The 20,629-nt window shown below is 37.7% G+C and overlaps 1 protein-coding gene across 5 annotated transcripts in view; it reads left to right on the top strand.

Moving 5' to 3' along the window:
- MKLN1 (muskelin 1) overlaps nt 1-20,629 on the top strand; it is a 332,925-nt gene that overhangs the window by 295,602 nt on the left and 16,694 nt on the right. For all 5 annotated transcript variants that reach the window (XM_037165834.2, XM_053657127.1, XM_037165833.2 and 2 more), the window contains 4 exons: nt 1,902-2,049; nt 2,980-3,094; nt 4,370-4,509; nt 13,991-14,093. In XM_037165834.2, coding sequence (XP_037021729.2) covers nt 1,902-2,049; nt 2,980-3,094; nt 4,370-4,509; nt 13,991-14,093 — 506 coding nt within the window. The remainder of the gene's footprint in view (nt 1-1,901; nt 2,050-2,979; nt 3,095-4,369; nt 4,510-13,990; nt 14,094-20,629) is intronic.

The raw sequence follows: 20,629 nt of genomic DNA, 5'->3' as shown, positions 1-20,629 counted from the left end.
CACAATGACCAAAGGGGGAAAAAAGATAAATTAGATTTTATTAAGATCAGAAACTTTTGTGCTTCAGAGGATACCATCAAGAAAGTGTTGACAGTTCAGTGGAAGTGTTCTCTTGAAAATACTCAAGCTTGCCTTTACGGGATGAAAACAGTCAGAGACAACTTATAACTTGTAAATGCCTGGACAAGGCCTCATTTGACCCTGGGCAGGCCAGATCAAACTGTACGTAGTTTGCCAACCTATATTATAGAATTCTCAATTCAAAGTTTCAGTATTAAGACAGAAGGGGACAGAGAAACTTAAGTGCAATAAATTTAGGCAGTTATGTCCTCCACTTCTACTACTAATAAAAAGTGATTTCATTTCTTTACAGTTTTATCATTCTTCCAAGATTTTCTTAGGAATAGAGGTCAGAATTTTGGCACTTTTGAAACTTTACCAACCCTTAATAAAAAAATACCAGATTTTACATAACCGCTAAGAAGTATGATACAAGGGTTGATGTTATTGTTAAGATTAAGTCAATGTATGGATATGTGTAAATATGTACACTTATGTGTGGATACATAAATATTACATATTGTGGTTTTGTGTGTGTAATTTTAAAATATATTTACTGTGGTATACATGTTGATAGTCTCTAAAATACCTCAAACAAATTTATTGAATGGGAATATAAAAGGACACATGAATTTAAAGTAAACTAGGAAAAAATAAATACAGGATTATTTGGCCTTAACTAAAGTAGATAAAGACAAATGAAGATCAGTATGGATAGCATCTCCCACCATAGTATTCTGGATTGGTTGAAATATTTTTCTTTAGTTTGATGTTTGTTTAGCTTTTTGAGCATATGATAATTGTTCACCTATAAGAAATGTAACTTTGAAACAATGACATTGTTTTCGATATATGGCAGTTATGTTGCAAACCACAAAATTATATTTTAACTAATATTTCCAAATAACAATGATGAGAACAATTTGAATTTGTCGTATTAATGTTTTATAGATTTCTGGGTAATGCAGAATGATCATCATTCATTTAATGGATTTCTTAAAAAAAAAAAACCCAAACATTATTAACTCTGGGGAGTTTGATCCACTCAGGAAAACATTTGGGGTATATTATACACCAAAATGTTTTTTTCTTGGAAATTAAGTTACTTTATTGTACCTTATGGACAAATACAGGGACTGGCAGAAGCAACACCTGCTTGAGTGGTTGGTAGGGTAATAATAAGGGTGTAAAAATTCATAGTCTTAATTCAAACATTTCACCTAAAGTGTCACATGGTGTGCTTGAGTGTGATATTGTTATGTTACAGAATTACTTTCTTATGATTTTGTAATTTAAAAAGTGTGTTATTTGTGTCAGACCCTGTGTTTTAAGTGACTCTGACCATATTAAACAAATCTGTTTCAGTTTTGTCAAATTTTGTTTTTCCATGTCAAGATTCTAATATTTTCTCTCTACTATTAAAGTACAGCTGACTCAGATAATAAATCAGTTAAAGTATTGCCCTTTTCCTCATCAGAATGATTACATTGCATACTTTCTTCTACCTCTTTCCGGCTCCATTCGGGTAGTTATCGTTTATTATTGCTGTCAACAAATAGTTGATAGTTGATAACTATTATATGCCAGGCTCTATTTTAGGCACTAGGAACAAAATAGTAAACCAAACAATGTTTGCCCTTGTAGAGCTAATAGTCCAGAATGGGGAGAAAGTGATAAACCGTTGTTTATTGTTTAATATAAAAGTTATGTAGTATGTTGGGAAATAAATGCTGTGGCCTTACTCTACTGTAGAGTGGGGTAAAGATGTACTTATCTTTAACAGAGTAGCACTAATCTGTTATCTAATACGAATACTGTCATTTTTTTCTTTCATTTTGTAGTTCCAATGACAGGATTCACACAAAGAGCAACCATTGATCCAGAACTGAATGAAATACATGTCCTGTCTGGACTCAGCAAAGACAAGGAAAAGAGGGAAGAGAATGTCAGAAATTCATTCTGGATTTATGACATTGTGAGAAATAGTTGGTAAGGAGCTCTTGTTTGTGCTGCAATTCCAATGTAACATTTACTGGAGATTGTTAGTTTATTCAAAAGAAGACAGAACTGGAAGGCTTGTGTTGATTTCTGATGTCATACGTTTAAATGCCAGTGTTGGAGGAAAAAGTCAAAGTCGGTCCCTGTATATATACAGTGGCATTCAGTGAATGGGTTTTATATTTGAATTGTTCAATTTGTAGATGGTTCCTGGTCTGGAAGTCAAGAAAATTGTATTTTAGTCTAGATTTTGCTACTAAGCATGTGTGTAAACTTCAGAACAATGTTTTTTTAATGTTCCCAATTCTTAGGTTTTATAAAAAGAAACGGATTGACTACAGCAGGGTGGGGGCATAGCGCATTAAGGTCTTCAAATCAGGACCTTTTTGTCACATAGCACCACACAGGACTGTTGCTGTAGCTATTGTTTGGGGAAACACCTGCCTAACATTCTGTGATTGTTGCATAAGTGAGTATTCTGCAAAACAAAGGCACTTCAGAGAACTTCTTCCCTTCAGCATGGAGGGCAGTGTTCAGCAACTAAGGAATTTATTATTTTCTAAATATGACATTTATTTACAGTAAGAATGAAAACAACCTACTGTAGTTTTTATTGTGAATAGATGGGATATTGCCTCTTTCACCCTTCAGTTTGAGCCTTCATACATGTCTCATTTCATAACATGAGGTAGGTTGTTCTTAAGAAAAGTTTTGATGGACATTAAAAGAACTTGAGAACTCAATTCTGACAACTCAGATTATTTTATAGACTGAGGAGAACTTTAATATTTGATGTAAACAAATTTATAATTGTTTTGTTGGTAATTTGACATGCAGTTAATTTGCTCTCTACAATTGCATTAACATTATGTGTGCTGCTAATTTTCCAGGATAGCATGTCTTAAAAGCAATGTCTTTCAGGTCTTGTGTCTATAAAAATGATCAGGCTGCAAAGGATAATCCAACTAAAAGTCTTCAGGAGGAAGAACCATGTCCAAGATTTGCCCATCAGCTTGTATATGATGAGTTACACAAGGTATCCTAACTACATTGACCTGTAAATTTTCCATGACCTACAGTCTGAAAGAATCTGAAAATATATATGTTTCTGATTATTTTAAGTGGATTTAAGTAAAAAGTTACAATATACAGACATTTAATATAATATGTAGCAGACATTTAATATCATTTTCCCAAAAAGTCCTTAAAAGAATAAACATTTTTGTTAGTCCATAATTCCTGGCACTTTCTTCTTTTGAAAATGGTCAGTGGCTGGTCCTTAGGTGCATAGATGAGATACGTGGTGTGGCCTGTTGTTTCTACAGTATGACTATTCAAGTGAAGAGGTACATTTTCAGCATTTGGGTTCCTTGTCCCATGATATGAAAAGGTATATGTAACTTTCCGATTTTGGATTTTATTGTGTAAGAAATATTTTTATCTTTATTTTTCCTGTCTGTGAACAACACATTCTTTCTATCCACCTTGTGAAAACAGTCTGGCATTCTGAACTTTCAGTGTCAGTGTTCAGGGTGGTTTCTGGAACTAGTTCTCAGATTATATAATAAGTTACTGGCGAACCTGCATTTTTTCTGCGTAGGCCACAGATGATTATTTAAATTTCATATCATTTGAGACCTTTAGGTAAAAGATACTATGAGAGTGGGACAAGGGAGTCATCAGTAAGAGAAAAACGACAGTTCATGGAGGAAAATAAAGAGTTCAGGTGATTCTGGCTTCTCATTGACTGAGCTACAGAGTTTCATTTGGCTGGGCTTGTTGCTGGGCAAGGAGAAAATCTCTCTTCTTCCTGCTGGGGTAGTAAAGCAGTTGTACTTTCTGTTTGGTAATGAAATGACCCCTGTTCTGATGGGGTCTGTAATTGATGTCTTCCATTATGCGGATAATTGACTCCCAGTGATAGGTAATTGACTTCTATGATCTATCCCACTTCAACTTTAGTTGAGATTTCCTTTAATAATTTTCACACCATCATTGCTTTTGTCTCATGTTTTCTATTGTCAGTATAATTGTGGTAATAAAATTTATTTTAATATAAAATGTAATTTAAGGAAGTAGCCACAGTAATTTAAAGTAAAATGGAAATAAGAAAAATTTGAAGAGAAGCTTTTGGTAGAAATGCAATAATGTTTTGATTTTTTAAATATATATATATTATATATATATTATGTATGTATGTATGTAAGTCTAAGGAGGTGTACTAGCGAAGTGAAGAAATTTTACTGTGACTTATGTAATTCCTTAAGTATGCATGCATTTTTAAAAATCTGGTTTGTTTTGTTTATTATAGGTTCATTATTTATTCGGTGGGAATCCAGGAAAATCTTGCTCCCCCAAAATGAGATTAGATGACTTCTGGTCACTGAAGTTGTGTAGGCCTTCAAAAGATTACTTACTGAGGCACTGCAAGTACCTCATAAGAAAACACAGGTATAAAAATAATTCACTGAAAACTTTTTATTTAACTTTAACAGCTATTGTTAGTATTACCTCAGTTTTGGTGATGTGACTTTGTCTTTGGAAAGTTAGTAACATGACAGTGTAAACACTGTGAAGATCATGACGTTGGTAAATTCACTTTTATTCCTCTTATTTTTGTTTCCTTATTTCAAAGGAATATACAAAGTGAAGATAGGTACTAATGCTGAAATTTTTACATTTAGAAAAAGGATATTTTGCAATTTTTAAATTAATGGAAAAAGTTCCTGTGAGGGTGATTAACCTACCATCAAGCAACTCAAGGCCAAAGCACCACAAAAATTACATCAGTTCTAGATGATTGTCATATGCCTGACCTGTTGATAACTGTGAATCTGATAATATAGTTGATTCATAATATCTTTATAATTTGATGTTTCAGAATACAACTTTAAATACAATTATAGTTTTACATCATTACCTTTGCCATTTAATTACAAAAGTATATAATCAAACATCATTTGCATGCCTGTCTCCTGAGTCATGTTTGCTTTTTAGCCTTAGAAGTGATAAACTACTGAAAAAATATAGAAAAGTATATCTATCTTCTTCATTACTGATAATATTTGATGATAAAAATGTATAGTTTGGAAGGGGAAGGTTATCCTTTAATGATAATAGCTGCTGTTTATTTGAGCAATGTCTGTGTGCTAGATCTTATATGGTATTCTCACAATAAGACAATGAACTAAAGAACTGTTATAACTATTTTATAAAAGAAGAAATGGAGGCATTTTAAATGGGTTATATAAGTCATCTAAGGTCATTTAGCTATAAGTGACACAGGCAGAATTTGGCCCTGAGTATTCTGACTTCACAGTTCTTCCTTTCCTCACCACTCCCAACACCATCACACACACATGCATACACATACACAGAAGCACTCCCTTTCCCTGTCACTAAAAAAGTAAATAAAATCTAATATGTGATGAAAGACTAGCAAATGTTGTGAGTATGAGAATGAGCCATGAAATAGTGATTAAAGTTGAACCGCAGCAAGGTTGTGTCGTTGGGCAAATGATCAACATTTGAAATTTACTGGGGGAAAGATTGTGTGCTAGCTTATTTCAGAACTTAAACCAGAAGAGCCCTTGAAGGGGGGGGGGTAAGAATGATTAAAGACTCTTTTATAGAGAGTATTCTTTTATATACAATATTCATTTATATAGATTATTTTTTAAAGAGTTTGTTTGTAGAGAGGGGGAAGGGAGGGAAAAAGAGAGGGAAAGAAACATCAATTGGCTGCCTCTTGCATGCTCCCCAACCAGGGTCCAAGCCCACAAACCAAGCATGTCCCTTGACCAGGAATCAAACCAACAACCCTTCGTTTTGAGGAATGGCAACCAACTGACTGGGCCGCACTAGTCAGTGTTAGATTATTTTTAATTAGAATAATAATAGCATAAAAATATGGAACAGAGTATTCTTCTTTTCTGGTTTTGATTACTTTTTGCTTTTAGTTCTGTAGCTAATAGCTATATTGGAAAAAGTTTTATATCAGAACCTTGGGTTGATATTCAAGCCTTCAACTTAATCTTGCTGGAGAATATATTGCTCATGTTTAAAATGGCCAGAGCAATCACCTAAAGGTCTAGAATCATCAATAAAACTATTTGTTAAGGGGATATAGGGTCCAGCACAAGTAATGCCCTTTTTTATTAGAAAATCATAAGCATATAATTCTGTAACAGGATTTCTGGCCAAAATGGAGCCATAGGTAGATACACTGTGCCTCCTCACACACCAAAAGAAGGACAACAACAAATTTAAAAACAAAAACAACCAGAACTGCCGGAAAATTGAACTGTGTGGAAGTCCAACAAGCAAGAAGTTAAAGAAGAAACCTTCATTCAGACTGGTAGGAGGGATGGAGACAGGTAGCTGGGTTGGAGAGGACTCCACCCTAGCAAGGCAGTGGCTGGAATATTGGGCAGGCAAGGTAGCATCTGGCGGTCCCACATTTGCATGCAGATAAACCAGGAGGAACAACTGGGGAGCGAGACAGACTGCACAACACAGGGTTCCAGCATGAGAAATAAAGTCTCAAAACCTCTGACTGTAAAAGCCTGTGGCGGTTGCAGTTGCGGGAAAACTCCCAGAATCACAGGAGAGTTTGTTGGAGAGAGCCACGGGGTCCTAGAACATACACAGACCCACCCGTGGGGAAATCAGCACCAAAAGGTCTCAGTTTGCTTGCGGGTGTTAGAAGAAGCTACTGAAAGCCAGACAGCAGTTGAGCAAGTGACATTGTTCCCATTCTGACCCCTCCCCCACACACAGCACCACAAGGTAGTTATGTGGGTTGCCCCACCCTGGAGAATACCTAAGACTCTGCCCCTTAAAAAGTAACAGGTGTGCTGAGACAAAGAAATATGGCCCAAATGAAAGAACAGATCAAAACTCCACAAAAAGAACTAAGCAATAAAGAGATAGCTGACCTATCAGATGCACAGTTCAAAACATTGGTAATCAGAATGCTCACAGAAATGGTTGAATATGGCTGCAAAATAGAGGAAGAAATGAAGGTTATGCAAAGTGAAATAAAGAAAAATATACAGGGTACTAACAGTGAAGGGAAGGAAACTGGGAAGCAAACCAACGATTTGGAGAGAAGGAAGAAATAAACATTCAACCAGAATAGAAAGAAGAAACAAGAATTCAGAAAAATGAGGAGAGGCTTAAGAACCTCTGGGACAACTTTGAACATTCCAACATCCAAATCAGAAGGGTTCCAGAAGAAGGAGAGGAAGAGCAAGAAATTGAAAACTTCTTTGAAAAAATAGTGAATAGTGAAGGAGAACTTCCCCAGCCTGTCAAGGGAAATAGACTTCCAGGAAGTCCAGGAAGCTCAGAGAATCCCTAAGAAGTTGGACCCAAGGAAGCACACACCAAGGCACATCATAATTACATTACCCAAGGTTAAAGATAAGGAGAGAATCTTAAAAACGGCAAAAGACAGTTACGTACAAAAGAGTTCCCATAAAGCTATCAGCTGATTTCTCAAAAAAAAACCTTACAGGCAAGAAAGGGCTGGAAGGTATTCAAAATCATGAAAGGCAAGACCCTACATCCAAGATTATTCTATCTAGCAAAGCTATCATTTAGAATGGAAGGGACTTCCGCCAAGATGGAGGCATAGGTGGATGTGCCGTGCCTTCTCACACAACCAAGTTTAGAGACAACTAAATATTAGCAACAGAAAACACAGCCAGAACACGGAAAATTGAACTTTTCGGAAGTCTGTTAACAACAAATTCTTCAGCCTGACCGGTAAGGGGCGAAACCAGCGGCTGGTGAAGCGGGGTTGCACAGGAAAACTCGGTCAGACGGACTCAGGCGCACGGAATCCAGGCGCAGGGTTGGACCTAGTGAGCAACCAGGCCAGCGACTGCGGGGGAGACAGTGGGGCAGCGGGGCTGCGTGTTGACTGTGGTCGCGCATTTGTGTGCGGGTGGACAGGCGAGGGAGTGGGCGGTTGGACCAGGGCCCGGCGGGTCCTCGCGGCAAGCGGCAGTGGAGAGCACTGCCATTTCCCTGCTCTGACCCCACCTCCACATACAGCGTCATAACCCAGTGACTCTGGCCCAGCCCAGGTGAACCACCTAAGGCACTGCTCCTCACCCAGCTGTGAGAAACAGCAGAGGGGGTCGCCATTTCTCCGCTCTGACCACGCCCCCACATACAGCGTCACAACCCAGCGACCTGGGAGTCCAAGGCTCCGCTCCTCACACTTAAAGGGCGTGAACAGACCAAAAATGTTGCAAGAAGATCTCAAAGCCCCAGAGCCTATAGATCTAAGCAATGAAGAAATAGCAAAACTCTCAGACGCACAGTTTAAAACACTGGTCATCAGGATCCTCACAGAACTGGTTGATTATAGCCACAAATTAGACAAATATATGAAGGCGAAACTAATTGAAATGAATGGAATTGCACAGGACACCAATAGCAATGAAAAGGAAACTGGGACTCAAATCAATGGAGTAGACCAGAAGAAAGCAAATAATGGCCAAACAGAAAAGAGTCAAGAAGCAAGAATTCAAAGAAATGAGGAGAGTCTTAGGAACCTCCAGGACATCTTTAAACGCTCCAACATCCGAATTATAGGGGTACCAGAAGGGGGAAAGGCACAGCCACCAGTGGAAAACTTATTTGAACAAATAATAAAGGAGAATTTCCCCAATCTGGCAAAGGAAATAGATTTCCAGGAAATCCAGGAAGCTCAGAGAGTCCCAAAAAAGTTGGACCCAAGAAGGAACACACCAAGGCACATCATAATTACATTAGCCAAAATTAAAATGAAGGAGAGAATCCTAGAAGCAGCAAGAGCTAAGGGGACAATCACCTACAAAGGAGTCCCCATCAGACTGTCAGCGGATTTCTCAAAAGAGACCTTACAGGCAAGAAGGGGCTGGAAAGAGGTATTCCAAGTCATGAAATCCAAAGACCTACAACCAAGATTGCTCTATCCAGCAAAACTTTCATTTAGAATGGAAGGACAGATAAGGTGCTTCTCAGATAAGATCAAATTCAAGGAGTTCATCATCACCAAGCCCTTATTATATGAAATGTTAAAGGGACTTATCTAAGAAAAAGAAGTTAAAGAAACATGAACAGTGAAAGGACAACAAACTCACAGTTATTAACAACCACACCTGAAATGAAAGCAAACTAAAAGGACAGCTAGATCAGGAGCGGAAACATAGAAATGAAGATCTCAAGGAGGGTTAGCAACAGGGGAGTGGGAGGAGGAGAAGGGGGGAGAAGGTACAGAAAATAAGTAGCATAGACAGTAGATAGAAAATAGATGGGGGGGCAAGAATAGCATGGGAAATATAGAATCTAAAGGACTTGAGACACATGGTCATAAACTAAAGGGTGGTAATTGTGGGGATGAGGGGGTAGGGTAGAGGGGAATAAAAGGGGGAATAGAACAACTGTAACAGCATGATCAATTAAAAAAATAAAAGAATGGAAGGGCAGATATAAAGTGCTTCCATCACCAAGCCCTCATATGAAATGTTAAAGGGACTTACCTGAGAAAAAGAAGATGATCAAAAATATGACAGTAAAATGACAACAAACTCACAACTGTCAACAACTAAACCTAAACAAAAACAAACTAAGCAAACAACTAGAACAGGAACAGAATCACAGAAATGGAGATCACAGGGAAGATTATCAGCAGAGAAGGGGAGGGTAGAGAATGGGGAGAAAAGGTACAGAGAAGAAGAAGCATAAATGGTAGGAACAAAATAGGGGAGGTTAAGAAGAGTATGGGAAATGAAGAAGCCAAAGAACTTACATGTATGACCAGTAGTCATGAACAAAATGGGGGAGGGGAATGATGGTAGGAGGTAGGGTGCAGGGGGGAGGGGAAAATGGGACAACTGTAATAATAAAATATATTTAAAAAATTTTTTAAAGCTGGCCCTGGCTGGTGTAGCTCAGTGGATTGAGCACAGGCCTGCGAACCACACGGTCAGGGTTCGATTCCCAGTCGGGGCACATGCCTGGGTTTCAGGCCAGTTCCCAGCAGGGGACTCACGAGAGGCAACCATACATTGATATTTCTCTTCTTCTCTCCTTCCCTTCCTCTCTAAAAATAAATAAATAAATAAATAAATAAATAAATAAATAATCTTTTTAAAAATTTTAAAAACTGTAACATAACAATATCACACTCAGGCATACCGTATGACATTTTAGGTGAAATGTTCAGATGGCTGTCCATCTCATGCGAGACATTCACATACCCTACCAACCACACTCATGCAAGCTTTACTTCTGCCAGACCCTGTATTTCTTGACCTCCTTCACTGTTCTAGACATCATTCTAGATTCTGTGGGAATGTCAGTGAAAAAGACAAAAATTCCTATCCCCAAGTTTCCATTTTTAATGAAGAGATACTAACAATAAAATTAATAAGGAATTTATGTTTTAGATAGTAAGCTTTGTGAGGATAAAAACTAAATCAGGTTAAGAACTTTTTTTTTATAGGTGAAGGAGGGTGTGATTTTTAAATAAGAGTAAGGATAGACCTGACTGCAAAAATATTTGCATAGATGCCTAAAGAACATGAGGGAGTGAGTCATACAAGGTGTTTGAGGGGAAGGGTGTTCCAAGTAGGTAATAATAGACAAGGCTCTGAGGTTCAAAACATGCCTGGATTGTTTGAGAAATAACGTGAGGAGGACAGTGTGGTGGAAGTGGAATAAGTGAGGCGATTGCAGTAGGAGTGAGGTCAGAGGGAAAAGGTCAGACTGTGAAGGTCTTTTGGCTTTTACTCTGAGTGAAATGGCAGCATTCAAAGATTTTAAGTAGAGGAGTGACACATTCAGACTTAGCTTTTAATAAAAACAATTCTTGATTTTCTTCCCGAAGAACTGGGTAAAAGGTCACAGCTATTTTTATTCAAATGGAGACTTCTTCAGAAACAACAGGTTACTATAGTTCAGTTCGGTTCACTTTAGGTTTTAGGGATCATCTCTTAGCATAGCGGGAGAGGCATGGGCTGTATTACATTTGTGAGTCATCAACAAGGAAACGGAGCTTGCTCAGGAAGAGTAAGAAAAATAAAGGGATGTAGGGCATTAGCTGAGGACCACTGCCATTTGAGGGAAGGTGGAGGAAGAGATACTCCATAACAGAGATTGAGAAAGTACAGTAAGCTTTGGGATAAACTTTGAGGGTTGCAGCAACTGAATTTCTTGATGGATTTGATATGGGTATAAGAGAAAGAACTGTCAAGGATGACTGTTCTAGGGCATCTTAAGAATCGTGTCTACTATGTTGAACGAACAATAAAAGACCCATCTCTGACATTTGAAAAAGCATGCCATGTTTTCTACCACCTCTTAGATGAATTAAAGAGTTTGGGGGGCATTGTTACATTGCAGGCAGAATAGATAGAAGTTGCTTTCTATGAATTGGATAGAACAGGAAAATTACCTTTTTAATTCAAATTTCATGTTAAATTAGACACCACCAGGTCTTTCATTATGCAAAAGCTTACCCTGTCTGGCTGGGCTGCCTTATTTTTTTGTTTGTTTGTTTTTATGGAAAGCAACTACTCTATTTCATTAAAGTATAAATTTGGAGGGAGAGAGGTATATTGTGTGCCAAGTAAGTGTCTCCTGATTATTAATGGTTCCACAGATACAGTAAATAAAGTGCCACTATTATTAATTTTTTATAACATTCAAGTTTCCAAACTTGTTAATGATTGGGGTATAGAAAAGGAGAAAAGGGGAAAAATAGCGTTAATTCCTGCTCCTTTTACAGGGCAGAATTGTTAACTGAGATATAATTCTAGACTGCAAACACAAATCCAGTGATAATTTTTTGCAAGCCAAAAAAGCTTAGAAAAAGAAGAGAGAAAACATAACTTTCAGGAAAATTGATCTCTTTGTTGGATTTAATAGGATGGTAGGTATGTTTTGGTTAGTTTATTTCAGGTTAGGTTGGTTAGGTTATTGCAAAAGGAGAAAGACATACTTAGGAGACTTCACTGAAAGAGAATTTATTAAGAGATGATCCAGAGAATTAAGGCACTTTCTCAGCATTTGAACAGTGAGGCATAATGGAGAAATGTTTAGGGTACTGGACCAATTCTAGTAGCTAGGAGCTACTATAGTAGTGTTTCTTGGAGCCAAGCCTGTTTCTGCTTCTTTCTGGCTGCTTCTCCTGTTTTACTGGTTACTCCTTCCTGACTCTGCTTTTCCTCAGCCTTATCATGTCCATGGATGGATGGATGGATGGATGGATGGATGGATGAACAAAGAGATCGGTAACTCCTTATCTCTTTGGCTTCAGTTGAAACATAGATAGGTAGGAAGAAAGGAAGGGAAGGAATCTATCATCTCTTGTCTTTACCACCTTCTATTTTGTCTGCCTTTTATGTGTCTCGTGTGTCTCACATTCTTATTTTCTAAGAAAGAGTATCTTCTTAGAAGAGACTTCCCTGGGGAGTAATCCCTATTGGGAGTAATTCTGCTAGGCCACTTTATAAACTGCTGATCAAGCTTGATATGATTGCCTGTGGCTCAGGTGCCAAAACTCTGGTCTAATCAATTGTGGACAAGATGGTAGAATAACCTGAGCTCTGCCTAAGGAACCCTCTTTGAGGGTTGTAAGGCTGGCTGACAATCATGGTGCTGTCTAGTACAAGAGAGCTGTAATATTTTGCTAGTCTTTGCCCCTGCCTGCAATACAGGTAACCCTATTACTGAGGTTATCTCTAAAGAGAGGAAATGACTGATGCCAGCAGCCTATGAAAGGCTCAATATTTTCATTCCCCATGTGAAATTAAATGTCATTTTTCTTTCTCTGTGTACATTTGAAGAGCATACATGTTTATTATAAATAAATTCATATATAATTATGCTATAACAAAATGACATTTTCTTATTTACATATAGTCCCAAGCAGACTTTTTTTTTTTTTTTTAAGCGAACTTATTCTTTCCTTTTCAGCTGTGGTATCAGACAGACCTGTGTTAGTTTCTGACTTACCAGCTTTCATCTTGGCCAGATTCATTCTCAGGGCTTCAGTTTTTCATCTATTAATTTAAAAATGACAATAAAACTTAAAATTATTGTGAGGATAAGTAAGGTGATACATGCTTGATACAGTATCAAGCACAGGACAGTGCTTAGTAAGTTGCTGCAGTTTTGTTATTGTTATAACTGGCTGAGGTGTGGAAATAGTTTCATTAAAAATATCTAACCAGTGTTAATGATACTCATTAAAAGAAACTACTCATTTCTGTTTCTAAAGTATCTGTTAAACATCTTCAGTGGTGGGGGGGCGAGTATATTGCATAAATCTAACCAAGTTTTTTTATCTCTAGTTTTTTCTAAAGCATATTTGGCTTTTTGCAGTTTATATAAAATATTTGTCATATTCATTATTATATTTTGTGGTTGATTTTATCTTAGCTCTTAAGGGGTTTTTTTTCCTATTTTATTTATTTTCAGAGAGAGGGGAAGGGAGAGAGAAACATCGATGTGTGAGAGATACACTGATCAGTTGCTTCTCACACTTCCCCAGCTGGGAGCCTGGCCCACAACCCAGGCGTGTACCCCGACTGAGAATCAAACCAGTGACCTTTCAGTTTACAGGCCAGCACCCAATCCACTGAGCCACGCCAGCCAGGGCTATCTTAGCTTACAGTTTTAAGAGGAGGGTAGAAAGTGCTCTTGCCCAGTCTCCAGGGACACACCTGCCTATGACCACCTGGCATTATCATTACATCTCACAGACTCCATATCTGTACTATCTACATGGCACTCTCCTTATTTCTAGATTCCCAAAAGCTGTTTTTTTAGATCCACACTAACTCTTCATATATAATGTTCCACTTCAGTTCTGAAAGACATTTCTGATGTTTTCTTATAACTCCAGACAATTATTCTTGTTTACATTTTCTAGGTTTGAAGAAAAGGCCCAAATGGATCCTCTTAGTGCGCTGAAATACTTACAAAACGATCTTTACATAACTGTGGATCATTCAGACCCAGAAGAGACAAAAGAGGTAAAGGTGATAATAAACTTAAGAAATTGAGCTCTTAAAAAAAAAAAGGTCTTTTCAACTTATATTTGCTGATTTTGCTCTTAGATATTTAAAGGAAAAATATGACACTAATAATATTTAAAGTGGCACAGAGCAAATGAAATAGAAATTGAATAGGCTTATTTTCATGTTATACAATATGCAAGTCACACACACAGAAAAAGCCCCTTGATCCATTTAGAACAGGGTTCTCAGATATAAAGTTCTGGGCTTTTAAAAAGATTGATTTTATATCTATCTATCTATCTATCTATCTATCTATCTATCTGTCTATCTATCTATATATCTATTTATGGGAAGGGAGAGATAAAGAGAGGGAGAGGAACATCAGTGTGTGGTTGCTTCTCACCTGGCCCCCACTGTGGACCTGGCCCACAACCCAGACATGTGCCTTGACTGGGAATCATGCAGGCGACCCTTTGGCTTGCATCCTGTGCTGTCTGCTAAGCTACACCAGCCAGGGTCAGATACAAAGTTTTAACGTAGACATTCCTTTTGTGTATTGGGAAGGAAATAGAAATTTTTACTCTTATAGTCCCATTCTTCTTTTACTTGGGTTACAAAATGGTTCAATATAAATTTTTTTTTTGTTTATACTTTAAGAGAAGAAAGAAAACTCCCTTTTCCTGTAGGAGAAAGTGAAGAGAGGTTGTTGGGAGTAGAGCCCTTGCTACCTTGATATTTAGTTGTATGAATGTTGTAGCAGGATAGCTTGACTATAGGCCACTACGTTCACCAGTAGTCTCTAAGTTTGAGAAATTAGTAGCAGATCTTTACTTTTCAGGGTTTTTGTTATATAACATAGATGGAAGCAGACGGTTTAATATTATTGTTCATGTGACTGTACCTGCAACAAATTTCATAGTTTTATAGCCTGTTTTCCTACTAACTGCTGAGATTCCTTTTGCCACTTTTCCTTTTGCCACCTGTCTTTATTCGTAGTTCATTTAGCAGCATCTGAACCATAAACCACTGACAGAACTGGTACTGATTACATGTAGTTCTGTCCCTTACAACTGTTTCCCTGTTAGCCGTTGCTTTTCTTTGGCTTTTTAATAGCAACATCAAGCAGTGCTTTTCTCCATTTAGCATCAGCACCGGTTTCATATTTAATATCAAATTACTTTCAGGCACTAGGTTTCTTGTACTTTCAAGCAGTAGAGCCCGAATGTCCTTGGCACCAAAACAACGAAATACTCTTTCATAGTTGCCTACTGTGAAAATAAGTCCTGTTCTTTTGCTTGGTCTTGGTTATACCCTTCACTAGGTGAGGAGTCATCAGGACACACTTTAGGACCCTCTTGAAGGGACACAGTTAATTATTTTTCCTTGAGTATTCAGTCAGGTCAAGGTACTATTTGAAATAGGGACAGTTATCACAGTTTTGTCAGCAGAATATATTTGATTTCATTGTTATAGTTTATAACTGAACATAGAGGCCATCATTAATGTTCATTTTGTTAGACCTTGAAAGTTAGTTTAAAATGTTATAACCTGGAAACATTAATTTCTCTCTTATTTTTTAAAACCAAAACAAAACAAAATATTGCCAGGGAAATAATTTCAGCTGTTTGAGCTACAAGTAGGCCAAAGAAAACAGACAGTTTGTTCTTAATGCTAAGCTAATGGGAAAAACCAGGACAGGGAGGCATTTTAAGTTCAAACAGAGCAATTTTTTTAAATTTTGGTGGTGGGTTTCTCTTTGTCTCTTTTCCTCAGTCGTCTCAAATGTTGATTTTGTATGCCACAGACTTTCAAGAAGTTTTATCCATAAAGATCTCTTAGCTTGTTTTTGTTCTCAGGGTATGTTTTACAAAATCTTCTTTATGTTAAATGATTATATCAACAACCAAAAGTAATTTTTAGATTTTTTAAAAAATTTTTAGGAGGGGTTTTTATCATTATAGTGGTGATCAGCGTCCTGCCTGTTACTGGGGAAATGATGGTGGACTAACATTATATACCAAACAGTTGTTCGTGGCTTTTGTCTGGTCTCCAGAACATTGGTTCTAAATTAGTGATGAGTTTCTAGTAAACCTTATGAAAATGACATTTTTTCTTAGGAAAGGCCCAAGAAAAGTATGCCTAAATCAACTCTACCACTTTCAGAGAGATTTCTGTAATAGAGAAGGAACAAGAAAAACAAGTTTTCAACGAATATTGCACATTGTATATTAAACACATTCCTGCTGAGCTTCCAAAGTACTGGTGTCATTCACTTAACAGATGTGTATTAGTCCCTACAGTATGCCGTGAATCTTTTAGGTACAGAGCAATAAAAGAAGGTAAAAGGAGATCAGATATTGAGTGAGAAATGGGAAGTTGATTATTTTCTGATATTAACTAGAAATATTATTAGAAATAACCATCATATAGATTAGAAAGAAAGAATTTTATTAAATAGGATGATTATAATAGGAATGACATTTTCCTCATTTAGGAGTGACATTTTTCACAAAGACTTGAACAATATGAGGATGTGATCTAAGACAGTAAGTTAGAGAAGGTTATTGTTAGCTAGAACAAGGCTGAGTGCATTCTGGCTTTGTTTAGAATAGCAAGGAGGCCATTGTGGCTGGAGTAGAGGTGAAATGGGTAAGAGTAGTCAGAAATGAGGTCAGAGCCCTGACTGGTAGGGCTTAGTGGGTTGGGCATCATCCTGCTAACTGAAAGGTTTCTGGTTTGATTCCTGATCAGGGCACATGCCTGGGTTTCCAGCCAGGGCCCCCAGTTGGGAGCATGTGAGAGGAAACAGGTTGATGTTTCTCTCCCTCTTTTATCCCTCCCTTCCTATGTCTAAAAACAAATGAATTTTTAAAAAATGAAGTCAGAGAGGTAAGAGTGGAGATTGAAGATCAGATTGTGAATGATTTAGTTAGCTGGGACTTTGACTTTAACTCTGAATGAATGAGGAGCTAGTTCAGGGTATTGTGCAGAGGAATAACATGATCCGCTTTAAGTTTTGAGTATATCATTCCAACTACTGTATTGAGAATAGACTAAAGAAGGAGAACAAGTATTCAAGCAGAGAGACCCATAAGGGAGATTGTAGGAAACTAAGAAAGGGATTATTGTATCTCAGACCTGAGTAGTAGTAATAGAAATAGTGAGAAGTGAAATAGATTGGATTCTCAATATATTTAAAGGTACAACTAACAGAATTTTATGATGGATTGGGTTGAAGATTTGAAAGAAATGACTCCAAGGGTTTTGACCTGACTGGATGGACTTATTCAACCAAATGAAAATGTTCTGGGTAGAGCTGGTTCGTGGTGGTGGGTGGGACTCCTGATTGGGACCAGGAGTTTAACGTTGTATATGTTTAGCTTGAGATGCCTATGAAACAGCCAACTTGAAGTATTGAAGTGAGAGTTGGATAGTCAGGTCTGAGTTTGGAAGAAGTCTGGATTAATTCAGATTGAGTAATATCACTTGATACCCAAACCCTCAAATAAGCAGAAGAAAGGAAAGTAGTAAAATAAGAACAAACAATAGAAAAGATTTAAAAAGTGAAAAGTTGGTTCTTTGAAAAGGTGAATAAAATTGGTAAACCACTGGATAAGACTTATCAAAAAAAAGGTGAAAAATTACCAACATCACAAGTGAAAATGAGAAATTATTACAGACTCTCCATATATTAAAAGGTAATATTATTACCTTTTATATTAAAAGGTAAGGAAATATTATGAATAATTTTGTCAACAAATTCAGCTTGATGAAATGGACAAATTCCTTAAAACACACAACTTACTAAAGCAGATATGAGAAGAATTAGAAAAATCGTAACTTCATGTCAATTACAGAGGTTGAATTTGTAATTGAACACTTTCTAACAGTGAAAACTCTGCACCTCAATGGCTATAGAGTAAATTCTATCAACCATTTAAGTTACAAAAATACCAGTGCTACACAGACTCTCAGAAACCAGAGGAAGACCAAACGCTTGCTAAATTCTCTTATGAAGCAGCTGAACTCTGATATTAAAGCCTAACAAAGATATTACAAAGAAAATAACAGACCCCTCCTAAATATAGATGCAAAATTCTTTTAAAAAATATTTACTCATTTATTTTTTAGAGGTGAAGGGAGGGAGAAAAAGGAGAGAAACATTGCTTACCCATGCCCCTGCCGGGGTACCAAACACACAACCTAGGCATGTGACTAGGAATGGAACCCACAACCTTTTGCTCTGCAGGTCAACACCCAACCAACTAAGCCACACTGGTCAGGGCAATGCAGAATTCTTAATAAAATTTTGCTACTTAAATCCAGCGAAATATAAAAAGGTTAATGCACAGAGGCCAAGCGGGGTTTCAGCCTAGGAATACAGGTTAGTTTCACATTTGAAAATCAGTCATTCACTACATTGTCAGAGTGAAGGAGAAAAACCATGTATCATTTCAGTAAGTGAAGAAAAGGGGCGCCAAGATGGAGGCATAGGTGGAAACACCTTGCGTCCGTGCACAACCAAATCTAAAAATAAAGTTTTAACAACAATAAACACAACCAAACCACACAGAAAATTGACAATACGGAGTCCGAAAACAACAAAATACTCAGCTAAACCGGTAAGAGGAGCGAAGCCAGCAGCGGAGCAGGTTGGCAAAAAAGATCCCCAACTAGGTGGTGCGCAAGCAGCCAAAGGCACAGATCCCAGGTGCGGGCTAGCTACGGGCGGACACTGGGAAGAGGCGTGGCTGGCTGTCTGCGGTCAGTGGAGCATTTGCGAGCGGATAAACCAGTGAAGAGGTAAAGAGGCGAGCACTGAGACCGCAGGGCGCAGGGTGGCGGGCTCGCACATTTCCCCTCAGATAAACAGGCCGGGGCGGTGGGACAGACTAGCGAGCAGAGAGGACCGCCATTGCTCCCTCTCTGACCCCGCCCCCACATACAGCGTCACAAACCAGCGACCTGAGTGGCCCCGCCCTGGTAAACAATTAAGGCTCCGCTCCTCATACTTAAAGGCACGAACAGACCAAAAATGGCTCAAGAACAACTCAGAGCCGATAAATCTCAGTGATGAAGAAATAGCCACACTTTCAGATGCACAGTTCAAAACACTGGTGATCAGGATCCTCACAGCACTGGTTGATTTTAGTCACAAATTAGAGAAACATGTGAAAGCTAAACTAATTGAAATGGATGGTAATGCATAGGAAACCAACAGTAATGGAAAGGAGACTGGGACTCAAATCAAGGGAGTAGACCAGAAGGAAGGAAAAAATGACCAAACAGAAAAGAATGAAGAAACAAGAATTCAAAAAAAAATGAGGAGAGGCTTAGGAACCTCCAGGACATCTTTAAACGTTCCAACATTCGAATTATAGGGGTACCAGAAGGGGAAGAGGAACAGTCACGAGTGGAAACCTTATTTGAACAAATAATAAAAGAGAACTTCCCCAATCTGGCCAAGGAAATAGACTTCCAGGAAATCCAGGAAGCTCAGAGAGTCCCAAAGAAGTTGGACCCAAGAAGGAACACACCAAGGCACATCATCATTACATTAGCCAAGATTAAAATGGAGAGAATCCTAGAAGCAGCAAGAGATAAGGGGACTGTCACCTACAAAGGAGTTCCCATCAGACTGTCAGTGGATTTCTCAAAAGAGACCTTACAGGCAAGAAGGGGCTGAAAAGAGTATTCCAAGTCATAAAAAGCAAGGACCTACAACCAAGATTACTCTATCCAGCAAAGTTTTCATTTAGAATGGAAGGACAGATAAAGTGCTTCTCAGATAAGACCAAGGAGTTCATCATCACCAAGCCCTTATTATATGAAATGTTAAAGGGACTTACCTAAGAAAAAGAAGATAAAAAAAGATGAACAGTGAAAGAACAGCAAACTCACAGTTATCAACAACCACACCTAAAACAAAAACAAATTAAGAGGACAGCTAGATCAGGAGTGAACCATAGAAATGAAGATCACGTGGAGGATTAGCAACAGGGGAGTAGGAGAAGGAGAAGGGGGGAGAAGGTATAGAAAATAAGTAGCATAGACAGTAGATAGAAAATAGGGGGAGGGTAAGAATAGTAGGGGAAATACAGAATCTAAAGAACTTGAGACACATGTTCATGAACTAAAGTGGGGGAAATGGGGGGGAAGGGGTGTGCAGGGTGGAGAGGAGAGGAGGGGGGAATAGAACAAATGTAATGGCATAATCAATAAAAAATGTTTTAAAAACAAATAAAATAAATAAAACAAAACAAACAAACAAAAACTCCAAAATCTAAAAAAAAAAAAGAAAAGGGTACCTGACAAAATTTTAAATTTATTCATGATAAAAATTCTTAGCAAACTAGATATAAAAAGAAACTTAAATCTCATAAAGGGCAACTGTGAAAAACATTTCAACAGACGTCCTCTATTTATCATGTAATAAAAACAAACAAACATCATATAGATTAGAAAGAAAGAAGTAAAATTGTTTGTTTGCAGATGACATTATTGTATATATAGAAAACCCCATGTAGTCTACAAACAATATACTAAGTGAA

The sequence above is a fragment of the Artibeus jamaicensis genome, unplaced genomic scaffold (genome assembly GCF_021234435.1).
Source record: "Artibeus jamaicensis isolate MK-2021 breed Jamaican fruit bat unplaced genomic scaffold, CSHL_Jam_final scaffold_3307, whole genome shotgun sequence".
NCBI classification, from domain to species: Eukaryota; Metazoa; Chordata; class Mammalia; order Chiroptera; family Phyllostomidae; genus Artibeus; species Artibeus jamaicensis.
Note: the sequence above shows the minus strand (reverse complement) of the source record. Positions and strands in the feature narration are given on the sequence as shown.